The sequence below is a fragment of the Vipera berus genome, assembly GCF_964194415.1.
Source record: "Vipera berus genome assembly, chromosome: 2".
NCBI lineage: Eukaryota > Metazoa > Chordata > Lepidosauria > Squamata > Viperidae > Vipera > Vipera berus.
The window spans coordinates 256374691-256401942 of record NC_138203.1 but is presented as its reverse complement, the minus strand read 5'-3'; the positions used below and the strand labels follow the sequence as shown (position 1 = coordinate 256401942).

At 41.3% G+C, this 27252-nt stretch overlaps 1 protein-coding gene across 1 annotated transcript in view; it reads right to left on the bottom strand.

Moving 5' to 3' along the window:
• ADAMTS9 (ADAM metallopeptidase with thrombospondin type 1 motif 9) overlaps window positions 1-27252 on the bottom strand; it is a gene marked incomplete at its 5' end in the record, with an annotated part of 162716 nt that overhangs the window by 66368 nt on the left and 69096 nt on the right. The window contains 8 exons of the mRNA XM_081319708.1: window positions 1089-1370; window positions 1899-2066; window positions 2195-2290; window positions 6318-6437; window positions 10501-10665; window positions 11293-11457; window positions 12838-13048; window positions 19036-19162. Of these exons, the coding sequence (XP_081175834.1) occupies window positions 1089-1370; window positions 1899-2066; window positions 2195-2290; window positions 6318-6437; window positions 10501-10665; window positions 11293-11457; window positions 12838-13048; window positions 19036-19162 (1334 nt within the window). The remainder of the gene's footprint in view (window positions 1-1088; window positions 1371-1898; window positions 2067-2194; window positions 2291-6317; window positions 6438-10500; window positions 10666-11292; window positions 11458-12837; window positions 13049-19035; window positions 19163-27252) is intronic.

Here is a 27252-nt window from a genome sequence, read left to right as displayed (position 1 = left end):
TTCTGACTAACTCAGAGATGTCAAACTCACGTCACGTGACGTCGTGCAACGTATCGGAGCCTTTTCGCCATTGCCGGCAATGGAGTGGGTGCGGCTTCTGGATGACGTGTCTGGCCCGCGGGCCGGCAATTTGACACCTCTGTCTTAAAGTTGTCAAGTTTGAAAAACACTAATCTAAGTCATGCAACAAAAAGAATAGCTACAATAGTGAAAAGAAATACAATGCTTGCAGACTCTTGTAAAATTATGTGGATTTTCTCCTCTCTTCCTTGCAGCAATTCATATATCCTTAAAAGTCTAAAGTATGGGAGCAATTGCAATGAGAAAGGAAGGCCTTTCCCTTCTGTCAGCAGAAAAAGCTTGCTTTAATGGCAAAACAAAACTGAATTCTACCTAATAATGAATTCATGTCATGTGTTTCTATCCTGGCCTAATCTTCCCCTTACAATAGACAAGACAAAGTGGTTACTGGTAAGATGCAAACTGGAGTCAGGGACTGAAGTGAAACCTGTTTGGGATAGGAGATTAGTTGCACAACTATAGCTAGTTGCAAACCTTCCCTAGCCAGCCAGGTTTGATGCCAGGTATCTAAACCTTGACTACTGCAATGTGGGGCTACCTCTGAAAAGTGTCAGGAATTTGCACCTGGTAAAAATGATGCTAACCAGTGTTAAGTGCAGTGAGCCCATGATGTCTGTAGCAAATGATTGCTGCCACCTGCCAATTATCTATGGTAACAATGTAAGGATAGTGTTGCAAAGCCACTTGTAAATCCTTTGAATAAGGATTTTGATTGGTATCATTTCTATTATTTCTTGTTTCACTGATTCAGAAACCATATAATACCGATCACTTTGTCTTCTCCATCTTTCCATGTCCTCGGAAACCTTGAGTTCTGGGTCGGGGGGGGGGGGGGAGAGGGAATCCAAGCTTCTTAAAATCTTGAATTTTTGGAGCATAAATAAACCAGTCTAGGATAGCTGAAAGCTATCTGAGGAGTGTTATATAGTAGGTTATATCTAGTGTACAACCCAATTCACAAGGGAACAACAACAACAAAAAAACCCCAAACCCCAGCAACTACTTACTGCTCCCCATGGTCCAGTTCGCCACTGGTTGCCTCCATGTCCATGACCTTGATTTCGATTCGGGTGCCCACCTCGATTGTTTTTTTGATGATAATCAGGGTAAGGAAAAGGATTAGCGGGCCTGTTATCCAGGTTGATCTGCTGACATGATGGCATAGAGCAGTCCTGCTCTGTTGCAAGGATATCTTCAGCATCACACTCGTTTCTATCGATATTCTGGTCATTGTAATCTACGCAGAGTATTTGCCTGGTCACCTTACCTTGCCCACAAGTTACAGAGCACTACATTAATAAGGAGAGAAGAGAGAGAATAGCTGACCATAGCCATGAGATAGATTTTGAGAAATGCAAAGAAAACAAAGCCCAAACAAACCCTCATGCATATAAACCTATTTTAAGTACTAGAAGTTTCACTAAAGTGGATTCAACAGGTCTCATTGTTTTATTGCTTTAGCAGCTTACAAATCTAATTTATATCAAGTCAGAATACTTGTATTTAGCTCTTTGGGTATAGGTATTTGCCATCACTGAGTACCTGGTCCTTTTAACCAGAGATGGATGATAGGTATGCACTAGCTCCTGGTCCACTATGTATTAACCTGATTGCTGGTAAAACTATCTTGGCTATGTTTCAACAAGGGTACTTGCTAGATTCTGAAAGAAGAGCTGCCATGATGACCAACAATGATGTGTGTTTTGTCTTCCACCTAAGAGCAAACCAAATCTTCTCCTCTTAATGGTGAATTATGCATGTTCATAAGAGGATTGGTGGGCAGATATTTGGCATATTTAAACAAGGAAGTTGCTTACTGAGCTCCATTCCAAGGCTTTCCACCGGCCACAAGATATTACAAGACATACTTCTGTTGCTGATGGTTTTGGAAGATGGAAACAGGCGGCTTCATCAGCCACAGAGCCATGATCATCTCGACAGCTGACATACCTCATCCTGGTGCCTTTCCCACAGGTAGCAGAACACTAGAGAAGATCGACAAGAATGCATATGAAGCAAATTCCTGTGACAAGTGTATCATAATCTTTACATAGATAGGGTTAATTATCAAGGAAAATAAAAGTATGGACTGAATTGGTTAGTTTTAACATACAGAAGTCCAGGATCCAAATCTCCACTGGGTTCTGTGACTGTTTGGCTTGATTTCTGGGCTGCTAGGATGAAGACGACATGGTACTGTTTCACAGTCCTGTTTCACAAAAAAGAACATTAAAAATAAATAAATCCAATACCAGATAACTGATACCACAAATATTTCATTGCAAGTTAGGGATTATACTATTGTAATAATAAAAGATTAAAATTATTAGATTCCATCTCTGGCCAGACACAAATATAATTGACTCATCTTCTATTAAAAGTGGATATATCCAGTGTATCTGGCAAATCATAAAATATACATACTGTATATATTATATATGCACCAATGAAGGAGAATATTTGTAGCTCAGGGTTGAAATGAGGAGTCCTTGGTGCTCTCTGAGCTTGCTTATTTTCTTACAGACGTTTCATTACCTTAACTAGGTAACATCATCATTGCTAGTCCTGGTGATGTTATCTAGCACTGATGATGTTACCTAGTTAGGGTAATAAAACATCTGCAAGAAAACAACTAAGCTCAGAGAGCACCAAGGACCCCTCATTATATATGCACATATATATGTAGATGACCAGGCTGAGCCCAAGGGAGGAGTCGAGCGCATCATCAGCCTCAAGTCCCTTCACACCCACAAGCGATCTAAGTCCAGCCCACCATGAATTGACTCTTATCTACCGCCAATTTGATTTGACCTTTAGTAGTTCAGATTTTTGCAGCGAGCTTAAGCTTGCAAAAAAACCTTTACATTCATTTGAACTGCCTGGGTTTTCTGATTTCGCGCGCTTGACAATATATAAATTATTACTAGTTTTATTGCAACAGGTAACATCCCTCTGGAAACCGAAACCATGGTGGGCTTTGGTGTCAAAATGTATTCCCATCGCACAAAAAACAGCTGGCACTCACAAACATACACAGTAATCATAATCATAATAGTAAAGTTGGAAGGGACCTGGGAAGTCATCTAGTCCAACCCCCTGCTAAGGCAGAAAACCCTATACCATTTCAGAGAAATGGCTGTCCAGTCTCTTCTTAAAAACTTCCAGTGTTGGAGCATTCACCCCTTCTGGAGGCAAATTGTTCCACTGATTAATTGTTCTAACTGTCAGGAAGTTTCTCCTTAGTTCTAGGTTGCTTCTCTCCTTGACTAGTTTCCATCCGTTGCTTCTTGTCCTGCTTTCAGGTGCTTTGGAGAATAGCTTGACTCCCTCTTCTTTGTGGCAACCCCTGAGTTATTGGAACATTGCTATCATGTCACCCCTTGCCCTTCTCTTCATTAAACTAGACATGCCCAATTCAAGCAACCGTTCTTTATATTTTTTAGCCTCCAGACCTCTAATCATCTTTGTTGCTCTTCTCTGTACTCTTTCCAGTCTTAACTTCTTTTTTACATTGTGGTGACCAAAACTGGATGCAGTATTCCAAGTGTGGCCTTACCAAGGCATCATAAAGTGGTATTAGTACTTCACGTGATCTTGATTCTATCCCTCTGTTAATGAAGCCTAGCACTGTGTTGGCTTTTTTGGCAGCTGCAGCACACTGCTGGCTCATATTGAAGTGATTGTCCACTAGGATTCCGAGATCCCTCTCACAGTTACTACTATTGAGCAAGGTACCACCTATACTATACCTGTACATTTGGTTTTTCTTGTCTAAATGTAGAACCTTACTTTTTTCACCATTGAATTTCATTTTGTTAGCTAGCACCCAGTGTTCAAGTCTGTCCAGATCCTCCTGTATCTTAAGCCTGTCTTCTGGAGTGTTGGCTATTCCTGCCAGCTTGGTGTCGTCTGCAAATTTGATGAGTTCCCCATCTATCCCCTCATCCAAATTGTTGAAGATGTTGAAGAGCACTGGGCCCAGAACAGAGCCCTGGGGCACCCCACTACACACTTCCTTCCATGTAGATGCAGTTCCATTGAGGACCACACACTGAGTACGGCCGGTCAGCCAGCTATGAATCCATCTGGTGCTGATGCTGTCTAACCCACATTTTTCTATCTTATCAAGTAGTAGGTTGTGATCTACTTTATCAAATGCCTTACTGAAGTCCAAGTAAATTATATCCACAGCATTCCTCTGATCCACTAATTTTGTCACTTGGTCAAAGAATGCAATAAGATTTGTCTGGCATGACCTGTTTTTGACAAACTCATGTTGGCTTTTAGTAATGATTTTGTTTACCTCTAGGTGCTCGCTGATTCGTTGTTTGGTTATCTTTTCCAGAATCTTCCCAGGTCTTGAGGTTAGGCTGATAGGTCTGTAATTTCCTGGATCCATTTTTTTTCCTTTTTTGAAGATGGGAACTACATCAGCTCTTTTCCAGTCCTCTGGTAGTTCCCCAGTGCTCCAGGATCTTTGAAAAATATAGTTCAGTGGTTCTGAGATCACATCCGCCAGTTCCTTGAGAACCTTGGGGTGTAATCCATCTGGTCCTGGTGATTTGAACTCATCTAGGCTGGTGTTCACTTACCATTTTCTTGCCTATCTTAACTTGTGTTTCTATTCTGTTTCTTATGGCACTATTTTTGATAGGTTGGTCTGTTTTTTTCCCTTTGTGTAAAGACAGATGCAAAAAACGAGTTAAATAGTTCTGCTTTGTCCCTTTTGTTTGTCACCTTCTTGTCACTTTTACCCACTAATGGACCAATCATTTCCTTCACTTTTTTTTTACATGTTGAAAGAAGCTTTTTTGTTATTTTTGACTTTGGTCGCAAGCCTTTGTTCATTTTGAGCCTTAGCTTTCCTCACTTCGTCTTTGCAGGCTCGGGCTATTTGCTTATATTCTGACTTAGTTATGTGCCCCTCTTTCCATTTTCTATACTTGCCCATTTTATCTTTCAATTTATCAGAGTTCTTTATGCAGCCATGCTGGTTTCTTTTGAGAGCTGTTATTTTTCCTCTTTGTTGGTATTGTGCTAGACTGGGCCTTTATTATCTCACTTTTCAAAATTTCCCAAGCTTCTTGAGTTGTTTTCCCCTTGAGGATTCTCATCCATGGAATTCTTCCCAAGCTCTCTCTAAGTTTATTGAAATTAGCTCTCTTAAAGTCCAAGACTCTAGTTTGACTGTATTCTATTGCTTGTGCTTCCAGAATGTTGAATTCCAATATTGCATGATCACTTCCCCCCAAGGTTCCTGTGGCTTCAACACCTTCTATCATTTCATCTCTGTTAGTGAGAATTAGATCCAAAATGGCTAATCCCCTAGTTCCCTTCTCTATTTTTTGGGTGACAAAGTTGACTGCTAGGTTTGTCAGGAATCTGTTTGATCTTCCACTTGGTGCAGAGTTTGTCTCCCAGTTGATGTCAGAGTAGTTAAAGTCCCCCATTACTATTGTGATGTGCTTCCTACATACAGTACCTTAGTTAGCTGACTAGCAAAAAGTTCATCTATTTCATCTGTTTGGGTGGGTGGCCATCTAGATAGAAACCATCTAGATAAGAATATGGTGGTACTATTGATTTTTTTCCACAATATCAAAATGTATCATAGAAACATGCTCTTGAAAGTCCTGCAAGTGGTTTCCAGCCCATGTCCACATCAGAGAGACTCAAATTTATTTCAATAATTATTCAAATGATGAGATGGAATTAAGAATTAAATTAGTTAATGACAAGGAGTATGCTAAGAAAGAAAACTCTAAATGGCACAGATTTACCAGTTGGATAGATACTGTACCTACTTCAAATAAAAGAAAACCATGAGAGAATGAAATAGAAGAGGGAATTAAAATATGATTTAAAACTGCAACAACAGCATCCTCATTTTTCTTGAACTGTCCTATTTAATCTGGACTGGTCCACTACATTGTGGTAGAAAAGTTTCAATGTTTTAAAATGGTTAAAAGAATTGCACTAGGTTGAATTCTTCCATAAACCCTCCTTGCATGTCATGGGTTTCTACCACTTTGCAAGAAAAGCCATTTCATCCAAGGTGGTTGCATGCCCCTCCATTCAGTGGAAGATGAATTTCTAAATTTAATAAATAAACAAACAAATTTACAATGACATTTCCAATTTTCAATCTTTGTAACTTGGGCTCCACAGCCCTTTTGAAATGTTAAAAAAACCCCTGAAATTATTGCATGTTTACTCTATCATCACACCACGCCTACCTGTGCATCTGTTGGCTTGGTTGCAGCATTGCATTCATTATCATCTACTACAGAAATGTAGGCACCAACCACACATTTCACTGCCCTCATCTGATAGCCTTGCCCACAGGTTACTGTGCACTAGAGGAAAAAAAGAATCCACAGATTTTAAAAAGGTCTGAATATATCAATTCTGCAAATAAACAGATACTGATTCACATTAGCTTAACACTCTGAGCCTTGGTTAAGAGTACAGAAAGCCCAACTTTCCTAGATGAGAAAGGCTTTCCTATAACCTCCTCATTGCACTAATGTAGGGGTCTTCAAACTTGGCCCTTTTTTATGACTTGTGGACTTCAACTCCCAGAATTCCTCAGCCAGTGTGCCTGGCTGAGGAATTCTGGGAGTTGAAGTCCACAAGTCATAAAAAGGGCCAAGTTTGAAGACCCCTGCACTAATGCCTTGCCTGATTCACAACACTTTAAAGGGAAGGGAGAGTCTAGATGGAAGCTTTCTGTATTTTTCTATTTCTTCCTTGTTTATCATTTTTTAAAAAAAATAAAATGTGTAACATGGAATAGCTGCACAATGCTTTCGTATTAATAGTGCTAGGTAATCTCTCTGGAAGCCACCGGATAATATCAAATAAGTCCCATGCCACAATATACATGGATGATTTCAGAAATTAAAATTCCTCAAATGTACAATTTACATTTACAAGTACAGATTCCATTCCATTCCATTCTAATGCAGGGAAGAGCCAGTTTGGTCTAGTGGTTAAGGCACCTGGCTAGAAACTAGGAGACTGTGAGTTCCAGTCCTGCCTGAGACACAAAACCAGCTAGGTGACATTGGATCAGTCTCCCTCTCTCTTAGCTGTAGGAAGAAGGCAACTGCAAGCCACTTTTGAAATCTCACCAAAACTGCAGGGATTTGTCCAAGGGCTCAAAACTGACCCAAAGATTGGCATCCCTGCCTCCCTGAACGGAGAGAAACTTACAATAAACAAGAGTTCTTTCTGCTGTTTCAGTTTGCAGTGTATGCTGGGCTGGCATACACGTGTAGCAGCCGCATCAGGAGGCACGGAGCTGGACAGCTCCATGCAGGAACTGAGTTTGGCGGGAAAACCGGATTTAAAAGGATTGGCTGCCTGGCCGGCGGGAAACCAGAGTTCAAACCTATTGGTCAGGCATTCACCTGGCCAGGTATAAAAGCATGCCCAGGTAAACGTTGCCCTCAGTTCAGACCATGCTTACACCAATAAAGATTGTGCTCACACCTACGCCTGCGTCTCATTGATCCGCGAACCCGATTTAACACAGTTCCTTCCGCTTCAAATTAGCTGAAACACTTAAAATATATTCCTTTTACTAGAATCCCAAATTCTTCATTTATTTCCTTCAAATAAATGTGTGCAGGGCTAAGTCATTTATGGATTAGAATGTTTTCCCTTTCCCATGCATGTTTTCACGGGGTTATTTGCCTTGAAGACCACACACTATATACTTTGCAGGTTCATTCCATTTTCCAGATTACAGGATAGTTAAGGGTCAGGGTTTAAGAGGACTTCTGTCTGATGCAGAGCATGAGACACGTACTGTAGCTTTTCACATTTCTTCACCAAATGTGAAGTTAGAGAAATGAGGTGGAGAATCCTTTGACTTTATCCAGGGAAGAAGAAATTTTCCAACCATTTCTCAAGGGTAAGACTTCCATTTAGCAAGGACATATAAAAAACAACAATGTAAGATGAAGTCTCTTATTCTACTTTCTCAAGGGATTCACCTGAATTGTAGAAAGTAAAGGAGACTGTAACTTCTGGAAATATCATAAATCAATGTCCCATCTTTCATTGTATATGCACCCCTTGCAACTTGTAAACCAACTTCTAACGAGGATGTGAGAACACTCTATTCTGCTGACAAGAATGTCAAAGAAATTTTCTGCTTTAGAAATTCTTTCAAAATATTTTTTTTTACATAAAACTGAATGAGAACTGTCAGAAAAAAAATCAACAGGCTTTCTCTGGTACTAGTCTGTGAACTGCAACAACAATTCATTCAATTTTTATACTGCTGCAATTGAAAGTCATAGCTATAAATAGTCTGGACTGTTAGAATTGGGCTCAGGAATCTGTAATCTGACTCAGTATAAATTCCTTTTTACTTTTTTTTTAAAAAAAATCAGGGCACAGAAGTAGATTACAGTTAAGAACTGTATCACGAGCATCCTCTAATTAGTCATGGTTGCTTAAAGACAGTTACGTTGCCTGGAAGCGGTTCGGGTCTGGATGGGGAGGAACAGACTCCAACTCAACCCCGACAATACTGAGTGGCTGTGCATACCGGCATCCCGGGATATTCAGAATATTCCATCTCTTTCTATGGGGGGTGAGCTATTACCCCCCGTAGATAGGGCTCGCAACTTGGGAGTCCTCCTAGATTCACGGCTTACTTTGGAAGACCACATAGTGGCCGTGACTAGGGGGGCCTTCACCCAGGTTCGCCTGGTGCGCCAGTTGCGGCCCTATCTAGACCGAGATGCCCTGTGTACGGTCACTCATGCGCTCGTGACCTCTCGTTTGGACTACTGCAATGCTCTCTACATGGGGCTGCCCTTGAGGACCACTCGGAGGCTCCAACTGGTACAGAATGCAACCGCGAGAGTTGTGCTGGGAGTCTTCCGATACTCCCATGTTACACCTCTGCTCCGTGAGCTGCATTGGCTCCCAGTTGTCTTCCGGGTCAGATTCAAGGTACTGGTAATGGTGTTCAAGGCCCTACATGGCATGGGTCCGGAGTACCTCAGGGATCACCTGCTGCCGGCATCAACTTCCCTCTGCCCTGTGCGTTCCCACAGAGAGGGCCTCCTCAGGGTGCCACCGGTCAGAGAATGTCATCTGGTGGCCCCCAGGGGGAGGTCCTTCTCTGTGGGCGCCCTGGATTTATGGAATCGGTTGCCGGTCGAGCTCCGGATGGCGCCCGACCTTCGCTCCTTCCGACGCGATCTGAAGACCCACTTATTCGAACAAGCCGGCCTGGCCTGATGGGGGGGGGGTTTACTGTTGTTTTTAATATATCTATTTATTGTTTTAGTTGGGCATTGTGTTTAATTCTTTTTAACTTTTGTATCTTTGTATTTTTATATGTTTGCCCTGTTCACCGCCCTGAGTCCTTCGGGAGAAGGGCGGTATATAAATAAAATTATTATTATTATTATTATTATTACACATTGGGTACAATAATGATCCAGTTATTAGAATACCGCGTTAAGGCTCAGAAGATTTTTAAGTTGCCTTACCTTTCCTACATGGAAATTATCAAAATAAAACTACAAAGTGTAGGAGTCACATACAACACTTGGAGGAAAGGTGGCTTATAAATAAAATATGTGTGTGTGTGCGTGTGTCCGTGTGTGTGTATATATCTATATATATCTATATCTATATCTATATCTATCTATATCTATCTATCTATCTATCTATCTATCTATCTATCTATCTATCTATCTATCTATCTATCTATCTATCTATCTATCTATCTATCTATCTATATCTATATCTATATCTATATCTATACCTATATCTATCTATCTATCTATCTATCTATCTATCTATCTATCTATCTATCTATCTATCTATCATCTATCTATCTATCTATCTATCTATCTATCTATCTATCTATCTATCTATCTCTATCTATCTATCTCTATCTATCTATCTGTCTGTCTGTCTGTCTGTCTGTCTGTCTGTCTATCTATCTATCTATCTATCTATCTATCTATCTATCTATCATCTATCTATCTATCTATCTATCATCTATCTATCTATCTATCTATCTATCTATCTATCTATCTATCTATCTCTATCTATCTCTATCTATCTGTCTGTCTGTCTGTCTGTCTATCTATCTATCTATCTATCTATCTATCTATCTATCTATCTATCTATCTATTTTCAGGCAACTTGCATATATATGTTTTTTTCACTTCCTATTGTTCTAGGGGGCTATCAATGTCCCAACTGATTGCCTCAACATCATCACCACCATCATCATCACTGTTGTTATTTCCTTAATACAATACTTTGCTTTGTTTCTTGCTTGGTATCCTTTAGTTGTAGAACTAAACTTTGTTGTTGTTGTTGCAGAGTGATTTACATATTTTGGAAACAAACTAACGGAAAGGAACAAATGGTTTCAGGTACCTGGCCCCATGGTCCCACTTGCCATGCTGCACATTCTTGCTGCTGGCAATCCTGCATGGAATCTGGTTTGGCCTGAAGGTCACAAAGCCTGTCACTGATCCGATCTTCTCCGTATTGGCACCAGATCTGCCGATGCTTGTGCCCTTTTCCACAGGTTACCAAACACTGAAAGAAGAACATATCTACCTTAAACTGGCCTCACTCGTTCAATGCCTTAACTTCCAGAAAAAAGGGTTAATAAAGTGATACAAGACTTTAAGGAGGGGTACAAGCTTGGGCACATCAAGGCTAAAATTAGCTCTTCTAGCTAAAGACATACTGTTCAAAGTAAATCTTAGCAACTTAACAGGACAGATAAGTTCTACACAGCCCCACAGGATCCATAAAGCAAAAGTTAAAAAATCTTCTCTTTATCTGTTTTGTTATCTGATGCTAAATGAACTCTAAGACCCACTTTTCGAATTGAAAGAAGGCCTAAAATAGCTTGTCTAATTCATCACGCTAATGGCAGAAGAAGAAATGAGCAGATCCTAACCCAGGGTGGGGAACCTTGGCTCTTTTATGGCTTCTGGACTTCAACTCCCAAAATTCCTGAGCCAGCCATTGGCTCAGGAATTCTGGGAGTTGAAGTCCAGAAGCCATAAAAGAGCCAAGGTTCCCTCCCCCCCCCCCCCGTCCTAACTGTGCATTAAGGAATGGAGACGTGAAGAAGTTTATCAGATCTGAATAACCATTCGAGTGCAATTTCGCTGTGATTAAAATTACAGTATTAATGCAACATAACACTCTTACTTCTGACCAATCTCCTGTTTTCCAGTGTGGGCACGGGAGTTCGTTGCACCGCTGTGCGGTCACTTTTTCCTGCTGACTGCATTTACTGTCCTCCAAAACATCGTTCAATGTGTTCATGCAGACGGCTCGACGCCTCTTTGTGCCACCACCACAGCTCTTGGAGCACTTCAAGGAATAAAAGCAAAGTCAGTACTCAAAAGTCAGGGATGACTACAAGGTCAGCTGAAAACGCCCACTCGTCCATATTCCAGATTGGCCTCTGACTGAGTTTTAAGTCTGTCTGTTTGTCAAAGAGTTCTTTACAAAAACAGCCAGGAATTTCTCCTTAGGAAATTCCACCTATAAAGTACATGCTAATTATTGCAATCCTGACTCTCTTGACAGTCTATAAACTAGCGAAATTGTGCTGCATCTAGCTAACAATTGCTAGTACGTGCATTTAGCACATCCTGGTAGCACTAAAAATAGCTACTTTTTTAAAAAAAGGGGGAAAACCCTTGAGTCATTATTGTCTTTATAGGCTGATATCCCATACAAAGAATTGCTGTCCCATCATGGCAAATGTTTGGGTGATACCTTTCATTGCTAAGCCCCTCATCAGCTAATTGGCTTTTAGGGTTAGAATGGCTATCTGAAATGAGAGGATAGGATAAAATCTTTTTTCAGGGAAGGTTGCTGAAAAAGTGATTGGCTTACAGCTCCATGGGTCCCTGGAAAAAGCAGATTACCGAGCCCTCTTTCAGTCAGGATTCAGGCCTACTTAAAGCACTGAGGCAGCATTGATTGTGTTATTGTGTTGTTGGAGTTATTGTTTATCCTTGGATGCTGGTGGTTTATGTGTGGTAGACTTTTGTGTTTTAATCTTGAAAATCACTGAGATTCACTTATGCAAGTTAGGTGGCTATATAAATCATATACAGTATACAAACAAATAATGGAAAATACAAAGTAAAATATGAGCAACCAGACAGTTGAAAGAATAAAAAATCCAGTTGTTAGGGAAGATAATTCAGTAGCTTAAGTCACTTCTGGCTTAAATATTACATTGTTGTATTTCTTTATGTAATATGAATGCTTTTGTTCTAATTTTTATTTTATTTTTTATTTTTTTGCATATTAAAGCAACCTTCTCCCCTTCTAATACTTTTCCCATTTTTTTTTAAAAAATAGATCAATTTATAGTGGTTACTGAATTGAGAGATTGGTTATGCAGCATGTAGATTACGTAATGAAAAATTTAAGATGTTTATACCACGGGTCCTCAATGCCTGGTCCATGGACCGGCACCGGGCCACAGCATGCCAGAAACTGGTCCACGCAAAAAAACAAAGCACCATCCATGGGATGAGGCAGTACATGAAAGCATGACCCCTCCGGTCCACAGAAAAACCTGTCTCCACGGAACCGGTCCCTGGTGCCCAAAAGGTTGGGGACTTCTGGTTTATACCACAAATATAGTTCTAATCATTTTGACTTTCTTTTGTATCATTCTTCTCTCCCACCCAGCATGCCCTTATGCTTTTATCCCATAAAGGACCAACTTACTTCAGTCCAGGCTGAATAGCGCCATCCTCCAGTGTTACAGTCTCCTGAACATTTTTCCCTAGAGTTTGGCTTGGGTATTCCAGTACAGTATCGGTCATCATACTTTTCAACTTTGCCTTCAAGCTTGCTGTACTTGGCACAGGAAATTTCCAGAGTTTTATAGCCCATTCCACACTGCACAGAGCATTCACTTTTTCTGACAATATGCCACCTATGGAAAATTGAGATAATGTATTAGCAAAGGCAACCACTGCAAGAGAAAGCTCTTTAAATGGTCAAAAATGTGTCTGTGACCGAAAGCAAAAACAGAAACAGGGGAAATATGTAACATAGTTGTAAGCATGCTTCATTTTTTTCATTTTCTCCCAAAAAATTGCATCTAAAAATTTAGATGCAATTTCCTTTATTGTTCTTCACCTATAGGCAGCAATTTTGCCAAACTAAACCAAACTATTTGCACCATTAAACATGTACTCTGAGAACTGCTAGGCAGGAGCCATCTTAATTGTCTCCCACACAGCTACTAGCATGCCATTAACACAATATAAGTATAATGGTGCTAGGAATGCAATGAGAAAAAGAGACGTTTAAGGTTAAAAGAGACAGAGGAAATGCAAGGTGCTTTGATGGAAAGTGAGCGAAGGAGTCTCCAGCAGAATGAATCAAATTAAAAATAAAAGTAAATACACGATTTGGGATGAAGCTGAAGTGAGAAAATGCTGGAAATTTAGAGTCAGCTCTACAGGAATCCCAAGGTTGAGGGATGGACTTGAAATGAATGCTACACCTTAAAACCTATCTAAATATAGGCCTATCCAATAGTAAGGATGTAGGTGTAGATGGTATAATTGCAGAGATGCTAAAATGCCCGTGCTTATTGACCGGCTGTGCAACTTGTTTAACATATGTGAAAAACTGTGTTTGTGCTTGTCTATTGGAAGAATGCTGTACAAAGATGGTTGTCCTGCAAGGTAGGTCCAGACAAGGTGCACACTCAGGAGTACTAGCTTTCTCTTTATTGTAATGTTACACTAACAGAATCTTTCAGCCCTGAAAGCATTTCCCTCCCTTCCTTCTTCAGCCCTCCCAGGCAAATCAGATAGAAAACAATGCCAGATAACTTAATTCTACTTTATCGTAAAGCCGCGTTAACAGAATTTTGGAGGTCTGAAAGTACAAATTTCCTGCTGTCACTTTTAGCAGTGACACTGTCACAGACTTTGCAGTCTGATCAATTAGGGCCAATCCATCCTAAGTTTCTTTTTCTGATTGTTAAGCAACTGTGGGCTCCTCGCCCTTTTATCTGATGCTCCTTGGAGTACCAGAAACAATGAGAGGTGACAGCGTGTGATATTTGAGAAGGGCAGTATAGCTAGATGAAGCTGGAAATGCAATCCAGCCTCACAGCTTTGCAGCCAGAGCACTCTTGATGAGGACCAGCTGAGTAAGAGCTGCTCTTGGCTTGAGAGCAGCTCATTACAGCTGCCCTTACTCTGTTGTTAAACCTAGGAAAAAAATATGACAACAATCCAGCCATCACCGTTTATTACTAGAAGCAATGTCTACTGCTAAAGCACCCATCTGGTCAACTACTGCTGTACTGTTACTGTCTGACAGACTTTTGAGTGTACTAACTCTTTGCTCTGTGGACCCCAATTTTTACAGTCTTCTCTTTGGAGAAGGCAGGCAGAAACAAAAGAGCTGGTTCACATGTACTTAGAGAAGCAACATATTTGAAAAATCACCAGAGCATCCCCAAAGGAAAATTAAAGAAAGAAAAAAAAAGAACCCTACAACGTTACCAATTTCAAATGCTTTTAAAAGAAAGGATCTGTCCATGATAAATTGGATAACTTTGTGGTTGGAGTTGTGGTTGCCAAATGAATGCAGATTCCCCACCCCCTTTTTAAATAGTATTGGGAATGGAGACAGAGAAAGAGAATATGAGTGTTTATTTTATGGAGCTTACTGTTTCAAAACAAGAACTTTCTATTGAGTTGTGATCTTCTTGGGGAGAGAGAATAGGAAAAAAACCTAAAATATGGAACTCTTATTGTCCTTTCAAATAAAAGGCATCGGGTAACCTTCAGCATATTCCTCCAGCTACAGTTTTCGGAAATATTTTTCTATTGTTTTAACAGTCAAAGTAGAAAATGACAACCTAAGTGACTACTTTCTGCTACCAATTAATTTTTCTATGGCGCCAAATTTAAAATGGGTTATTTTTATTTACAATCTATACCACCCAGCAACAGAAATATTCTCAACACTCAGAAAAAGTTACAAGATTAGTAATAGCAAGGTGGATGGTTAAAATAATAACCAAGTAGAAAACGGCAGCAATATCATCCCCCTAAATCCAAAGTTAAAAGACTGAAAAAAATAATAATAATGAAAAGGAGCACAGCAGGTCCAGTCAGGTCTGACTGATGCCGAAATTTCATAATTATTGATGCCATCACTAAGAAGCCCAGATGTCAGGCTGGTCATTGGCCCAAGGGATACCAACATTGGCCCTGGATCTGGCAGAAGGAGATGCTGTGGACCCCATTGGTAAAGGAATTCTGGCCTGGTAGGGTCCAGGAGAAACACTTTTTTTTGCCAAGGCACCCGTCCTCTGGAACACTGTGCCCCTTGAGGCGAGATCCAACCCCATCCTCAAGGTCTTCCAAACTCTAGATCTGCTGGGGTGTTCCACACTGGAGGCGGTTAGTGGACTAGGAAGAAGATTCCCACCTCCACCCCAGTGTATTTTAGTTTTAACTTGTTTAATCTCGGTTTATTTTAATATTTAATCTTTTCATGTTTCTAGCCCTACTTTTATGACCAGAACTGCGTGACAGTGAGATGGTGTGTGTGTGTGTGTGTGTAAATTTCATAAATAAATAAATGAACAAACATGAGGGGGAAACTAGCAAGGAAGACAGGAAACACTCTAAATAATAATTGGCATTCAGTCCTCCCGCACAATGCGTGTTCTTTGGGATTGTGAACTTTGTGCACTCTCTAATATGAGATGAAAAAAGCATAGTATTCTTAATTGTCTGATGGCAATTGTTTTGCCTATGAGTGAGCGAGGTTCCTATTCATGCAGTTTAAAAATGTGCGCACAGGGAGAGTAGAAATCACGTTCAACCTATCATTAGAGTCAGGCACAGTCTCAGCGGGACGGTCTAAGTATCAGAAAAAGGGCAGAAGAATGGTTAGTCATTTAATGGATTTTTGATTATCAAAAAAAAAAAAAGGAAAATGAACTTGGGGGATTTCCTGTTACATGTGAAAAATATCTTGGCTGCTTTTTCGGTAACATGCACTTTGATTAGGGAAGGGGGGAAAAACGGTCTCACCCTCCTCCACACCCCTGTTATTCTCATTAATCTATGAACAGTCCCAGGTACTTTTTTTTTCTGAGGGAGGGGGAGAAGCACGGAATAATAGAAAATTCTGGATGAAAGGAAATGTTTAAACACCCACATTCCAGACCCCTTTCGTTTTAAAAATGAAAGCCACCTAATCCCCTCCCTATTACATGACTGAGGCAAATCCATATTGTCCGTGGAGGCTCACCCACAGCTTGGGGGATACGTGTGGGCCTCGGCTGCTCCTTTGGGGGCCCTCGCATCGTTTGAGAGAGGCTCACTTCCTTTTTCTGCTGCGCAGTTTGCTGTTAGGTGGGGATAAGCTAATGACTGTAGAAATGGAGAAACAACCATCTGCAGAGTCACTGAGAGGGAACAGCGTGAGGCTTCCCAAAGAATGAGCGAGCATTCTCAAGATCATTGTTACCTTGCTGGCATGACCATCAGGGGAGTAGAAATCTAGACCACAATAGGGCAGGGGGAGCAAGGGAATGGCCGAACCTTTCTGCACTACAGTACACTCCAGAAAGAGAACAAAGGCGTTTGTACACACATATACACAGTAGGTAAACTCAAGAGCCAAAATCACTGACTTCCTAATCAAATCAACTGATCTGGAAATAGCAAGTGCTTCCTCAAATTCACAAGTTTTTATTTACTTATTTATTTATTTATTAATGGGACTTATATCCCGCCCTATCTCCCGAGGGACTCAGGGCGGCTAACAACAACAAAAATTAAAGGTCTCTGTACAGTAAATTAAAATTGAAAATTGAAATAAATTAAAGATTAGAGTTAAAATTGTAAACATAATTAAAAATCCCTGTCAGTCCAGGTCAGCCAGGTGGAAAAGGAGTGTTTTGAGGCCGCGGCGAAAGGACTGGAGATCTTGGGCCATCCGAAGCTCATGGGGGAGCTGGTTCCACAGGGCTGGCGCTGCCACAGAGAAGGCCCTCCCCCTGGGGGTCGCCAGCCGACATTGTCTAGCCGACGGTACCCTGAGGAGGCCTTCTCTGTGTGAGCGTACTGGGCGATGGGAATTCGTTCCCGGCAGCAGATGGTCCTGCAAGTATCCCGGGCCTAAGCCATGTAGGGCTTTAAAGGTAAGTATCAGCACCTTAAATCTCACCCGGAGGGCAACCGGTAGCCAATGCAGCTCACGCAGGAGGGGTGTAATATGGGAGTATCGGGGTGCTCCCATCACTACTTGTGCAGCTGCACTCTGCACCAGTTGAAGCTTCCGGGTGGTCTTCAAGGGCACCTTCATCTTCACTGTCCCCTCCCCCCACACACACAATCCAGTGTCAGAAGCTAGAAGAGTGTTTCTCAATTTAAGAGAAACTTTAAGAGAACTGGACTTCAGCTCCCAGAATTCCCCAGCCCCCATGCTTTAATTCCCTTTTCAGCCTGTAGGAGTTAGTAACTAGCTTCATCTCTAATGGCATCAAAATACAGTAAGTGAATACCTCAAGTACATAAAAAGCATGACATGGCAAAAAAACAGAAGGTTTAATGGAACTGTAGGATCTACAGATATAACTTTTGTGATCAAAAGAGGAAGAGCATTTGCCAAAGCAATCATAACGACCTTACTAAATTTTATTGTAATCTCAGAGAAAAGTACGATCTCCTTAAGTGCCATGCCTAGTCTTCATTAACTGTGTTCTGGGGAGGCTTATATAGGGCCGTTGAAAAGTGGAAAGTTCATCACTAACTAAACTAATGATTTCTTCTGTAATTAACTGTTGTTGTTTAATTTGCTTTTTTTGCCACCTAACATTTTATTGTGATTATTTTTTTAAGAAACTGAATTTTGCTTTGAATGCTTTTAGTGCCCCAATATAAAATATTAATATCTATGAGATTACACAGCAAATATACTTTCCTTTAAGTTTAGGCTGACTCCACAGGAAATGGAAGTTGTATAGAACAAACGGCTACCCTGTTATTGCTCTGTGGTGACAGAACTGGATTCACTGCACCCAGCACCAGAAGGCAAGACAAGAAACAACGGATGGAAACTGACCAAAGAGAGAAGCAACCTGGAACTAAGGAGAAACTTCCTGACGGTAAGGACAATTAACCAGTGGAACAGCTTGCCTCCAGAAATCTTGGGTGCTCCATCACTGAAGATTTTTAAGAAGAGGCTAGACAGTCACTTGTCTGAGATGGTATAGGTTCTCCTGCTTGAGCAGGGGGCTGGAGTAGAAGACCTCCAAGGTCCCTTCCAGCTCTATTCTGATTGATTGAACCCACATGGAAGGAACAACATTCTACACTGTGATGTACAGATTGTCCTTTACATACAACCATAATTGGATCAGAATTTCCATTGCTAAGCAAGTTCAGTGAGTCCCGTCTGATTTTATGACCTTTTTTTGTCACAGTTGTTAAGCAAATTACTGGAGTTGTTAAGCGAAAAACATGGTTGTTAAGCAAACGTGGCTTCCTCCATTGCCTTTGATTGTCGAAAGTTGGCTAAGAAGGTCACAAATGGTGATCTCATGACCATGTGACCGTGACAAATGCCTGCTGGTTGCCAACTGCCCAAATTTTGATCATATGACTTTGGGGAAGCTGCGATGGTCATAAGTGCAAGAACTGGTCATAAGTCACTTTTTTCAGTGCTATTGTATCTTCAAATGTTTGCTGATGAATGGTTGTAAGACTTGTACAACATTTAAAACTTTAATTCATCATTCATCATTTTAGCCATTATCTGTCCACTGCAGGATGAAGGCCTCTTCTGTGTGAATCCAGTCAATACGGTCCTGAGATTTTGGGCCCGAAAATTTAAATTATGGAATCCAAAACAACGGAGTCTATAAAACTGCCTTACCTTAATTCACAATTTAAATTACACAGCTCCGTCACTGGATCAGGTTGGGGAATTTTATCACATCTTTGGTCAGATACCATGAGCTGATCAGATTCCCGGGTGCAAATTGGTTTCCTTTTTCGTTCTCCTGAAACGAATGAAACAAATACAATTACATAAAGGGTAAAGAACTCATTTTTCCCCATACATATATTCCAAAATAGGCCTATATTTAGATAGGTTTTAAATATTGTTTATGCCCTTCCTAAACAATCTACACTGGCTGGAGGAACTGAAACACCAGTATATGTGAAGTTTGCTTTTCAAAACCTAGCTGTATTTGAGAATTGCTACTTGATGCAACTGAAGTTTACCCCACTCTCCCATGTTTAATTTCCAAAAATGTCAAATATGAGGGAATTCCTAAATCAAGCCTTTTGCAGATGCAGGGTTCAAGCACCCCTTCCAAACAATGTGTGATGAATTTGTGTAGTTATGTTAAATTATAATGAGGGTTGGAGGGGTAGCTACTACTGTGTATGAGCATAACGCAGAGCTTGATCCACTGACATTGACTGCAGGTATGATTATTCCACTTGCTACATTTAAAGGAGGTTTAAATAGCTACAGTATGTGCTCTCTTCTTTGTGTTTTGTTTCATTAAAGACAGAATAATGATGAAGTCAGAATGATATAGTAGTGAGGTTAACAGTTCCATACCTCTCCACCAGCTGCCTGTTAGAATGACTGCTTCAGCCAATTTAATATTTGTATAATTTATGCAATTCTTTCTGGCTAAAAGTGTTGTGCCAATGTCTCAAGCCAACAATTTTGTCTCCTCTGCAACAATGATGGTAGAGTTTGGGGGGCCAGGCCCCACCCTCAGCAGCAGTGAGGATGGGTAAGGAAAAGGGAAGGGAAGGGCCCCAGACTAGCTTATTCCCTGCAGCAAAACAAGGAATCATCTTCTAGTATTCATGCAGAAAAAATGGCAAGGTACGATCTACTTTTGTCTTGGTATCTTACATAAATGGCATATTATGCGATGCAATATTGCATTATTTACTTGACTTTGCATTCTTATTTCTTTGGGTTACTGATTTTTATCTTGTACTGATTTTTATCTTGTACTTGTATATATATATATATATATACACACACACACACATGCATTCGCTAAATTTATGTTTCTACCTCAACCTACCACTTAAAAAACAACTATTGGGGGATCGGGGTGGGGAGAAGAAATGCCTTTTGAGTTAGTGTTGACTCCTGGTGAATGCCCGCACATTTTCCTGCAGTTTTCTTGACCAGATTTTGTAAGGGCTGAGAAAGAGGGAAACTGCTCCAAGGTCACCCACTTGGCTTTATGCTTCAGGCAGGGCTAGAACTCACGGCCTCTTACTTTCTACTCTGGGGCCTCTAACTACCACGCCAAACTGGCTCTAAAGAATAAATGTATAACTCTTCATAAGGGAGGATGAGTTGAGAAATGCCAAGAACATAGATCTCCTCTGGAATGTTCTGGGCAGACCTGTCCAGGTACTAATTAGATCAATCTCCCTCACCCATGAAAAGTTATTTAAACCAAGAGAAGAGAGGGTGAGAGTGGAAACTCTCAGTGTAGATGGAATAAGAAGTGTGCAACATTTCATCTGGCATGAGAAAGAGGTGTGTCTACAGTCCTTTCAGAGTTCCTAACTGCAGGTGAAGATGTCTAGGTATACCTTCTCTCATAATTTACGGTATATTACCTCAAACCTTTGGGCTCTTTGTTCCATGGGTGTTTTCTTTTGTTTTCGGTTTGGATCCAAAAGAACCTACTAGCACCTAACTGGCTACTGAGTGTCAGAACATCTGGTCTCCCATTAGAGTCTCCCCCTGCCATCACTAAGGCAACCACACATTTTGGAAGAACTCATAACTCTTCCTCTAAAACAGACATGTCAAACACAAGGCCCGGGGGCCAGATCCGGCCTGCAAAGTGGTTCCATGTGGCCCCCGAAGCCATCCTGGAAACAGTGAGGGAACTGTCCCCGCTGCCTTGGCCCTAGCCCAGAGACCCTCCTTCTGCCAGAGACCCCCAGATCTGTCCCACTCCTGCCCAGGCCCACATAGGCACCCTTGATGCCAATGATGTAGAGCTGGCCATGCCCACCCAGTAGGCCATACGCACTCCAGCTGCGCCCACCCAGTAGGCTGCGCCCACCCTGGCCACACCCACCCAGCCCCCCGAGGGCAACCACAATGCTGATGTGGCCCTCAATGAAACTGAGTTTGACACCCCTGCTCTAAAAGATCGTCTTAAACTCAGCCATCAGAAAAGTCTGTGCTCCAAACTTTGATTGGCCAGAAAATATCGATGGTTAGAGGAAAAAATAAAGGATTAGGAACTAAGTATGGATTAGTGAATGTAAACTCAGACAGCGCCTTTGTTGAATAAATACTATTGAATGTATGGGAAAAAAATCAATAAAAACCTTTTAAAAAAAGGAATCTGGCAAAGCTTGCCGTGCAAACTCAGCTCAGCCTAATAAAATACTTTTCTCCTAAGAAAATAGCAGAAAACACAACACCTTTGCTGTCTGTTGGGATTCTGCATACAAATTTCCTCCCTCTTCATTCCTTCACAAGCATCAAAAAGGAGGTGACAAGAGAATGAAAGAAAGGATGAGGATGAGAACTCTATTCCCAGTGTTAGCTGAGCTGCTGCTGAGGCAACATCTAGCTGGGGAATACTTGTTTGCTGCCTCCTTCGTTTTTGCGCTATTCTTTCATTATAATTTCTACTGGAATATTGAACGTGAGGGACCATGTCTGCTATGCAGAACTCCACCAGAGGGCAACAAAGAGTCAAGAGTTTCTGTATCTCCTTGCTGCCATGTCTAAAGGTCATCTGAGTTATGCAGTCCATATATGCTAGTCCTACCACAGTGAGATTTGATGAAGGCACGGGGAAGTCTGGAGGGAGTATGTTATCTCTCTATATTTAGGCCACTTTTACTGTGAATAAAGGCTTCTAATACAAACTTTGGTATTTGCATCCAAAAGTCTATAGACTGTATCACAATAGAGACTTGGTGGAGCAGTGGGCTAATGCCTCCTTAAGTAACACCAGCTGCCTGCAATTAGTGCAGGTTCGCATCCCACCAGGCACAAGGTTGACTCAGCCTTCCATCCTTCCGAGGTAGGTAAAATGAGGACCCAGATTGTTGGGGGCAATTAAGCTGACTTTCTAATAATGCCGCTTGGGGTGTGTGTGAAAGCCCTAATAAGCAGGCATATACATAGAATGAAGGCTACTGCTAAGCTTGTAAGCCACCCTGAGTCTTCGGAGAAGGGCGGGATATAAATGGAATTTAAATAAAATAAATAAAATAAATACACATTTTATATTAGCTCCTCTCTGTAACTTTCACCCCGCTCAAATGGTTGCCTACACTGGGAACTGGGAACAAGCAATTCATACATGAAAAACCTTAGATAATTTTTGATGCATCCAGTTCTCAGAAGTCTATACTTCTTCTGTGGTTATAATAAGTAACCCATTAACTGAATTTCCAAGGTTGTAGGACAGTATCCATCCTGTTGGATATGAAAAAAGAGGGAGCAACTTTTGCTTCGAAAATAAAAGAATAACTTGGACCAGTGAGAAAAGCCTATTGAAAAGATCAGTCTCCTAGGAAAAAGTAAGGCCAGGATGCTAAATTAATTGCAATGCAGATCCAGAATTTGCAGCACTGGAAGACTGGAAAAACACGCATTTAAACAGTAAGATTTTGCACATGTTAAGAAAAAACTATCAAGGAGAACATATTTGAAGGTCAAACTGGTTACTTCCCTGCCTTTCTCATACATCCTAACTTTATTAATTCCATTAATGTTAATCTATTTTACAATTAGATTACTTTTTCCAACCCATCATCTTGAAAACTGAGATTTTTGGCTCCACATAGGAACAGCCATTGTGATTTAGGAAAGGAAAAATTAGCCTTAGAATTGAAAATTAATTAATTAATTAATTAATTAATAACGCATGGCAAAATCACTATTTCTCAGTTTCAACTCCCCACCTGTAAAGCTGTACTAAAAGCTACTGGTTGGGAGCTTTAGAGACTGAAATGGGTTTCTCGGGTTTGTTAAACTTAATTTCAACTTGGAGCAAATTTCTAGCAGTAAGTTATTCCATGGAAAAGGTCTGCTCATAACAGTCAGCCATTACATTGCCTTGGCCAGAAAGGGCTATGAAAGATTAATCAGAGTAATAAAATCTTTCTAGGTCTGCTGGCTGCCTAGGTCAGTTATTCTTTGGCTCTGATTCTTGCCACTACAGCAGCAAGATACAGCACTAATTTGGTATTCACAGACGATTAGTGAAAGTGAAACCATAAAGACATAGCACTATGCACATTAGAAAAATGTACAAGGGCAAAAATGGGAAGTCTGCTGGCTCAAACACTGACCACAGAGGTAGTGAAATACTTTGTCTATATAAGCTTAGATGCCTTTATTCCTACACATGTCTTCAGAATTGTAGATGTTTCAATGGCAATTAGGTGTGTGGATGAAGCAAAGGCCATTTTGCTTGAGACAAATTAGTCATATCAATCAGTTACGTCAAGGGTAAGTAATTAATTTTCCCAGGGGGCCAAATGAGAAACGGTGGGCTGTTGTAGAGGGCTGAACCAAAAGAGTTGTGAAAGTGTGTAGGCATGCAGGCATGAACACATGTAAATTGGGAGAAAAAATGGCCGTTGCTTTCAATATAAAAGCAAGAATTTATATTGCATGCATGCTGGACACTCAGGGCTTTTTTCCTCATAGAATGCTCAGAACGGAGTTCCGGCACCTTTTTTGGATGGAACCTTGTAGGGTAGGCAAGGCGGGCTGTATGACATGCGTGAGTTCCGGCACCTTTTTCTTTTACAAAAAAAGCACTGTGGACACTTATTTACATTTGATTTCTAATTTCCGATTGACCTCATGCAGGCTGGACAGTGACAACCAAAGACCTCAATATGGCCGGAGGGGGGGCATAAAATGCCCAGGTCTGATTTATGTGAACAGCTTCCAGGTGCCTGTTATAATTTTATTTATACCTCCCTACAGTTTATTTATATCTCCCTACAGAAGTTTACTTTACAATGTGAGAATAGTATGTGGGCAGAAATGCAATTCTTGATGTTATAAGGAAAGATGGAAAATATGCTGCCCAGTTTGATACTCCTTCCTATTTTTGCCATAATGTCTCAAACTTCCAGCTTCCCATAATATGTTAGTGTCAATACCGTATTTCCCTGAAAATAAGACCAGATCTTAAATTAATTTTTGCTCCAAAAGATGCATCAGGGCTTATTTTCTGGTTAGGTCTTATTTTGGGGGAAATATGGTACTAACCTTAAGAAAACCAAGATCATGGCTTCTGGCCCTCTCAATTCCTAGCAAATAGATGGGGAAGAAATGGAGGTAGTGACAGATTTTATTTTCCTGGGCTCCAAGATCACTGCAGATGGGGACTGTAGCCAAGAAATTAAAAGACGCTTGCTCCTGGGGAAAGCCATGGAAAATCTAGACAGCACACTAAAAAGCAGAGACATCACCCTGCCAACAAAAGTGCGTATAGTCAAGGCTATGGTCTTCCCAGTTGCAATGTATGGAAGTGAAAGTTGGACCATAAGAAAGGCTGAGCGCCAAAGAATTGAGGCCTTTGAACTATGGTGCTGGAGAAGACTCCTGCGAGTCCCTTGGACTTCAAGGCGATCAAACCGGTCAGTCCTAGAGGAGATCAACCCTGATTGCTCTTTAGAAGGCCAGATCCTGAAGGTGAAACTCAAATACTATGGCCACCTAATGAGAAGGAAGGACTCACTGGAGAAGAGCCTAATGCTGGGAAAGATTGAGGGCAAGAGAAGAAAGGGACGACAGAGAATGAGGAGGCTGGATGGAGTCACTGAAGCAGTAGGTGTGAGCTTAAATGGACTCCAGAAGATGGTAAAAAACAGGAAGGCCTGGAGGAACGTTGTCCATAGGGTCGTGATGGGTCGGACACGACTTCGCAGCTAACAACATGGTACTAAATTGCATCTGTCAGGCTAACGGTCTTAACTGAGGCTTATTTTTTGGGGGGCTTATATTACAAGCATCCTGAAAAGTCATGCTATGGCTTATATTTCGGTTAGGTCTTATTTTCAGAGAAACAGGGTATATGAGGTAGTGTTAAGGTTTGGAGTAGAAGTCTACCCTTAGCCAGGAAATGGCCATAAGTCAGCCATTTCCTTCAACTCAACCTACCTCACAAGGGAGTTATTGTGGGGAAAATAGCAGAATGGAGCGCTCTCTCTCTCTCTCTCTCTCTCTCTCTCTCTCTCTCTCTCTCTCTCTCTCTCTCTCTCTCTCTCTATATATATATATATATATATATATATATATATATATATATATATATATATATATATGGATCTTTGGTCATTTGGGTTTTTCCCCGCGTAGAACTAAAGGTGTAGGCGCAACGTTTCGACGGAATCCCATCCGTCATCATCAGGCTGGTGGATTTAGCTTCCTTCTTCTGGGAGAAGCATGTGGCTGTTTGTTCCTCTTTTTTAAACTACCAGAGGGGGTGTGTTCTGTGGGTGGAGGTGTGCTCTGATTGGGTGGGGGATTAAGTGCTATCCTAAATAAATACAACCCCCCAAAACACATCCTAGATCTGACCAACCACTGCCTATCTAACACATACTTCATCTACAATGGACAAAGATACAAACAAATGGAAGGAGCACCCATGGGATCACCCCTTTCACCTGTCATCGCAAACCTCTACATGGAACACTTTGAAACCCTCGCTCTAGAAAAATCCAACCACAAACCCAAACTCTGGCTCAGATACGTAGATGACACCTTCGTAATCTGGCCACACGGCAAAGAAAAACTGGATGACTTCCTCACACACCTCAATAGCCTACACCCCAAAATACAATTCACCATGGAAACAGAAGCTAACAATCAACTTCCCTTCCTTGATGTCTTAGTCTACAAGAAATCCAACGGCTCCCTAGGACACACTATCTACCATAAAAAACACACACAAACTGCTATCTGAACGCACTCTCACACCACCACCCAGCACAGATCAACTCCGTAGCCAAGACACTCATCTCCAGAACAAAACACCTAGCTGACGAACAACACCTAAAAACCGAACTACACACTCTCACTAATGTACTAACAGCCAATGGATTCCAAAGAAACACGATTACCAACTTAATCCGAAGAGAGACACCCACAAAAACCCAAGACAGAGAACAAGAAAATGGCAAAGCCCTCCTCCCATACTTAAAAGGGACCACAGACAGAATCAGCAAGGTCCTCCAAAAACACAACATCAAAACAGCATTCTATACAGACAGAAAAATATCCACCATCCTAAGAAACCCCAAGGACATAATTGGGTTAGAAAACCAAGGAGTATACGAAATCCCATGCACCACCTGCCCCACCACATACATCGGACAGACCAACAGAAGAATAAGTGCACGCATTGAAGAGCACAAAAACTCACTCAGAAAGGGAGAACAAACTTCATCCCTGGTCCAACACTTTAATTTAATTTAATTAATTTAATTTAATTTAATTTATCGAGATTTGTATACCGCCCTTCTCCCAAAGGGACTCAGGGCGGTTCACAGGGCATAAATATAAATAACAATACAAACATTAAAAGACAATTAAATCAGTGCCCAAGTTAAAACAAAAATAATAAAACAAGCCTATAAAAAAACCCATGTACCCCCATCAGGCCAGACCCGCTAGTTCAAATAAATGGGTCTTCAACCCGCGACGGAAGGATCGGAGGTCTGATGCCATCCGGAGCTCAACCGGCAGTTGGTTCCATAACGCCGGAGCACCCACAGAGAAGGCCCTCCCCCTGGGGGCCACCAGTCGACATTCCTTGACAGGAGGCACCCTGAGGAGGCCCTCTCTGTGGGCGCGCACAGGGCGGAGGGGAGTCGACGCCGGCAGCAGGTGGTCCTCGAGGTATCGCGGACCCATGCCATGTAGGGACTTAAAGATCATAACCAAAACCTTGAACCTTACCCGGAAGACAACTGGTAACCAATGCAGCTCACGGAGCAAAGGTGTAACATGGGAGTACCGGGAAACTCCCAAGACAACTCTCGCGGCCGCATTCTGTACCAGTTGGAGCCTCCTAGTAGTCTTCAAGGGAAGTCCCATGTAGAG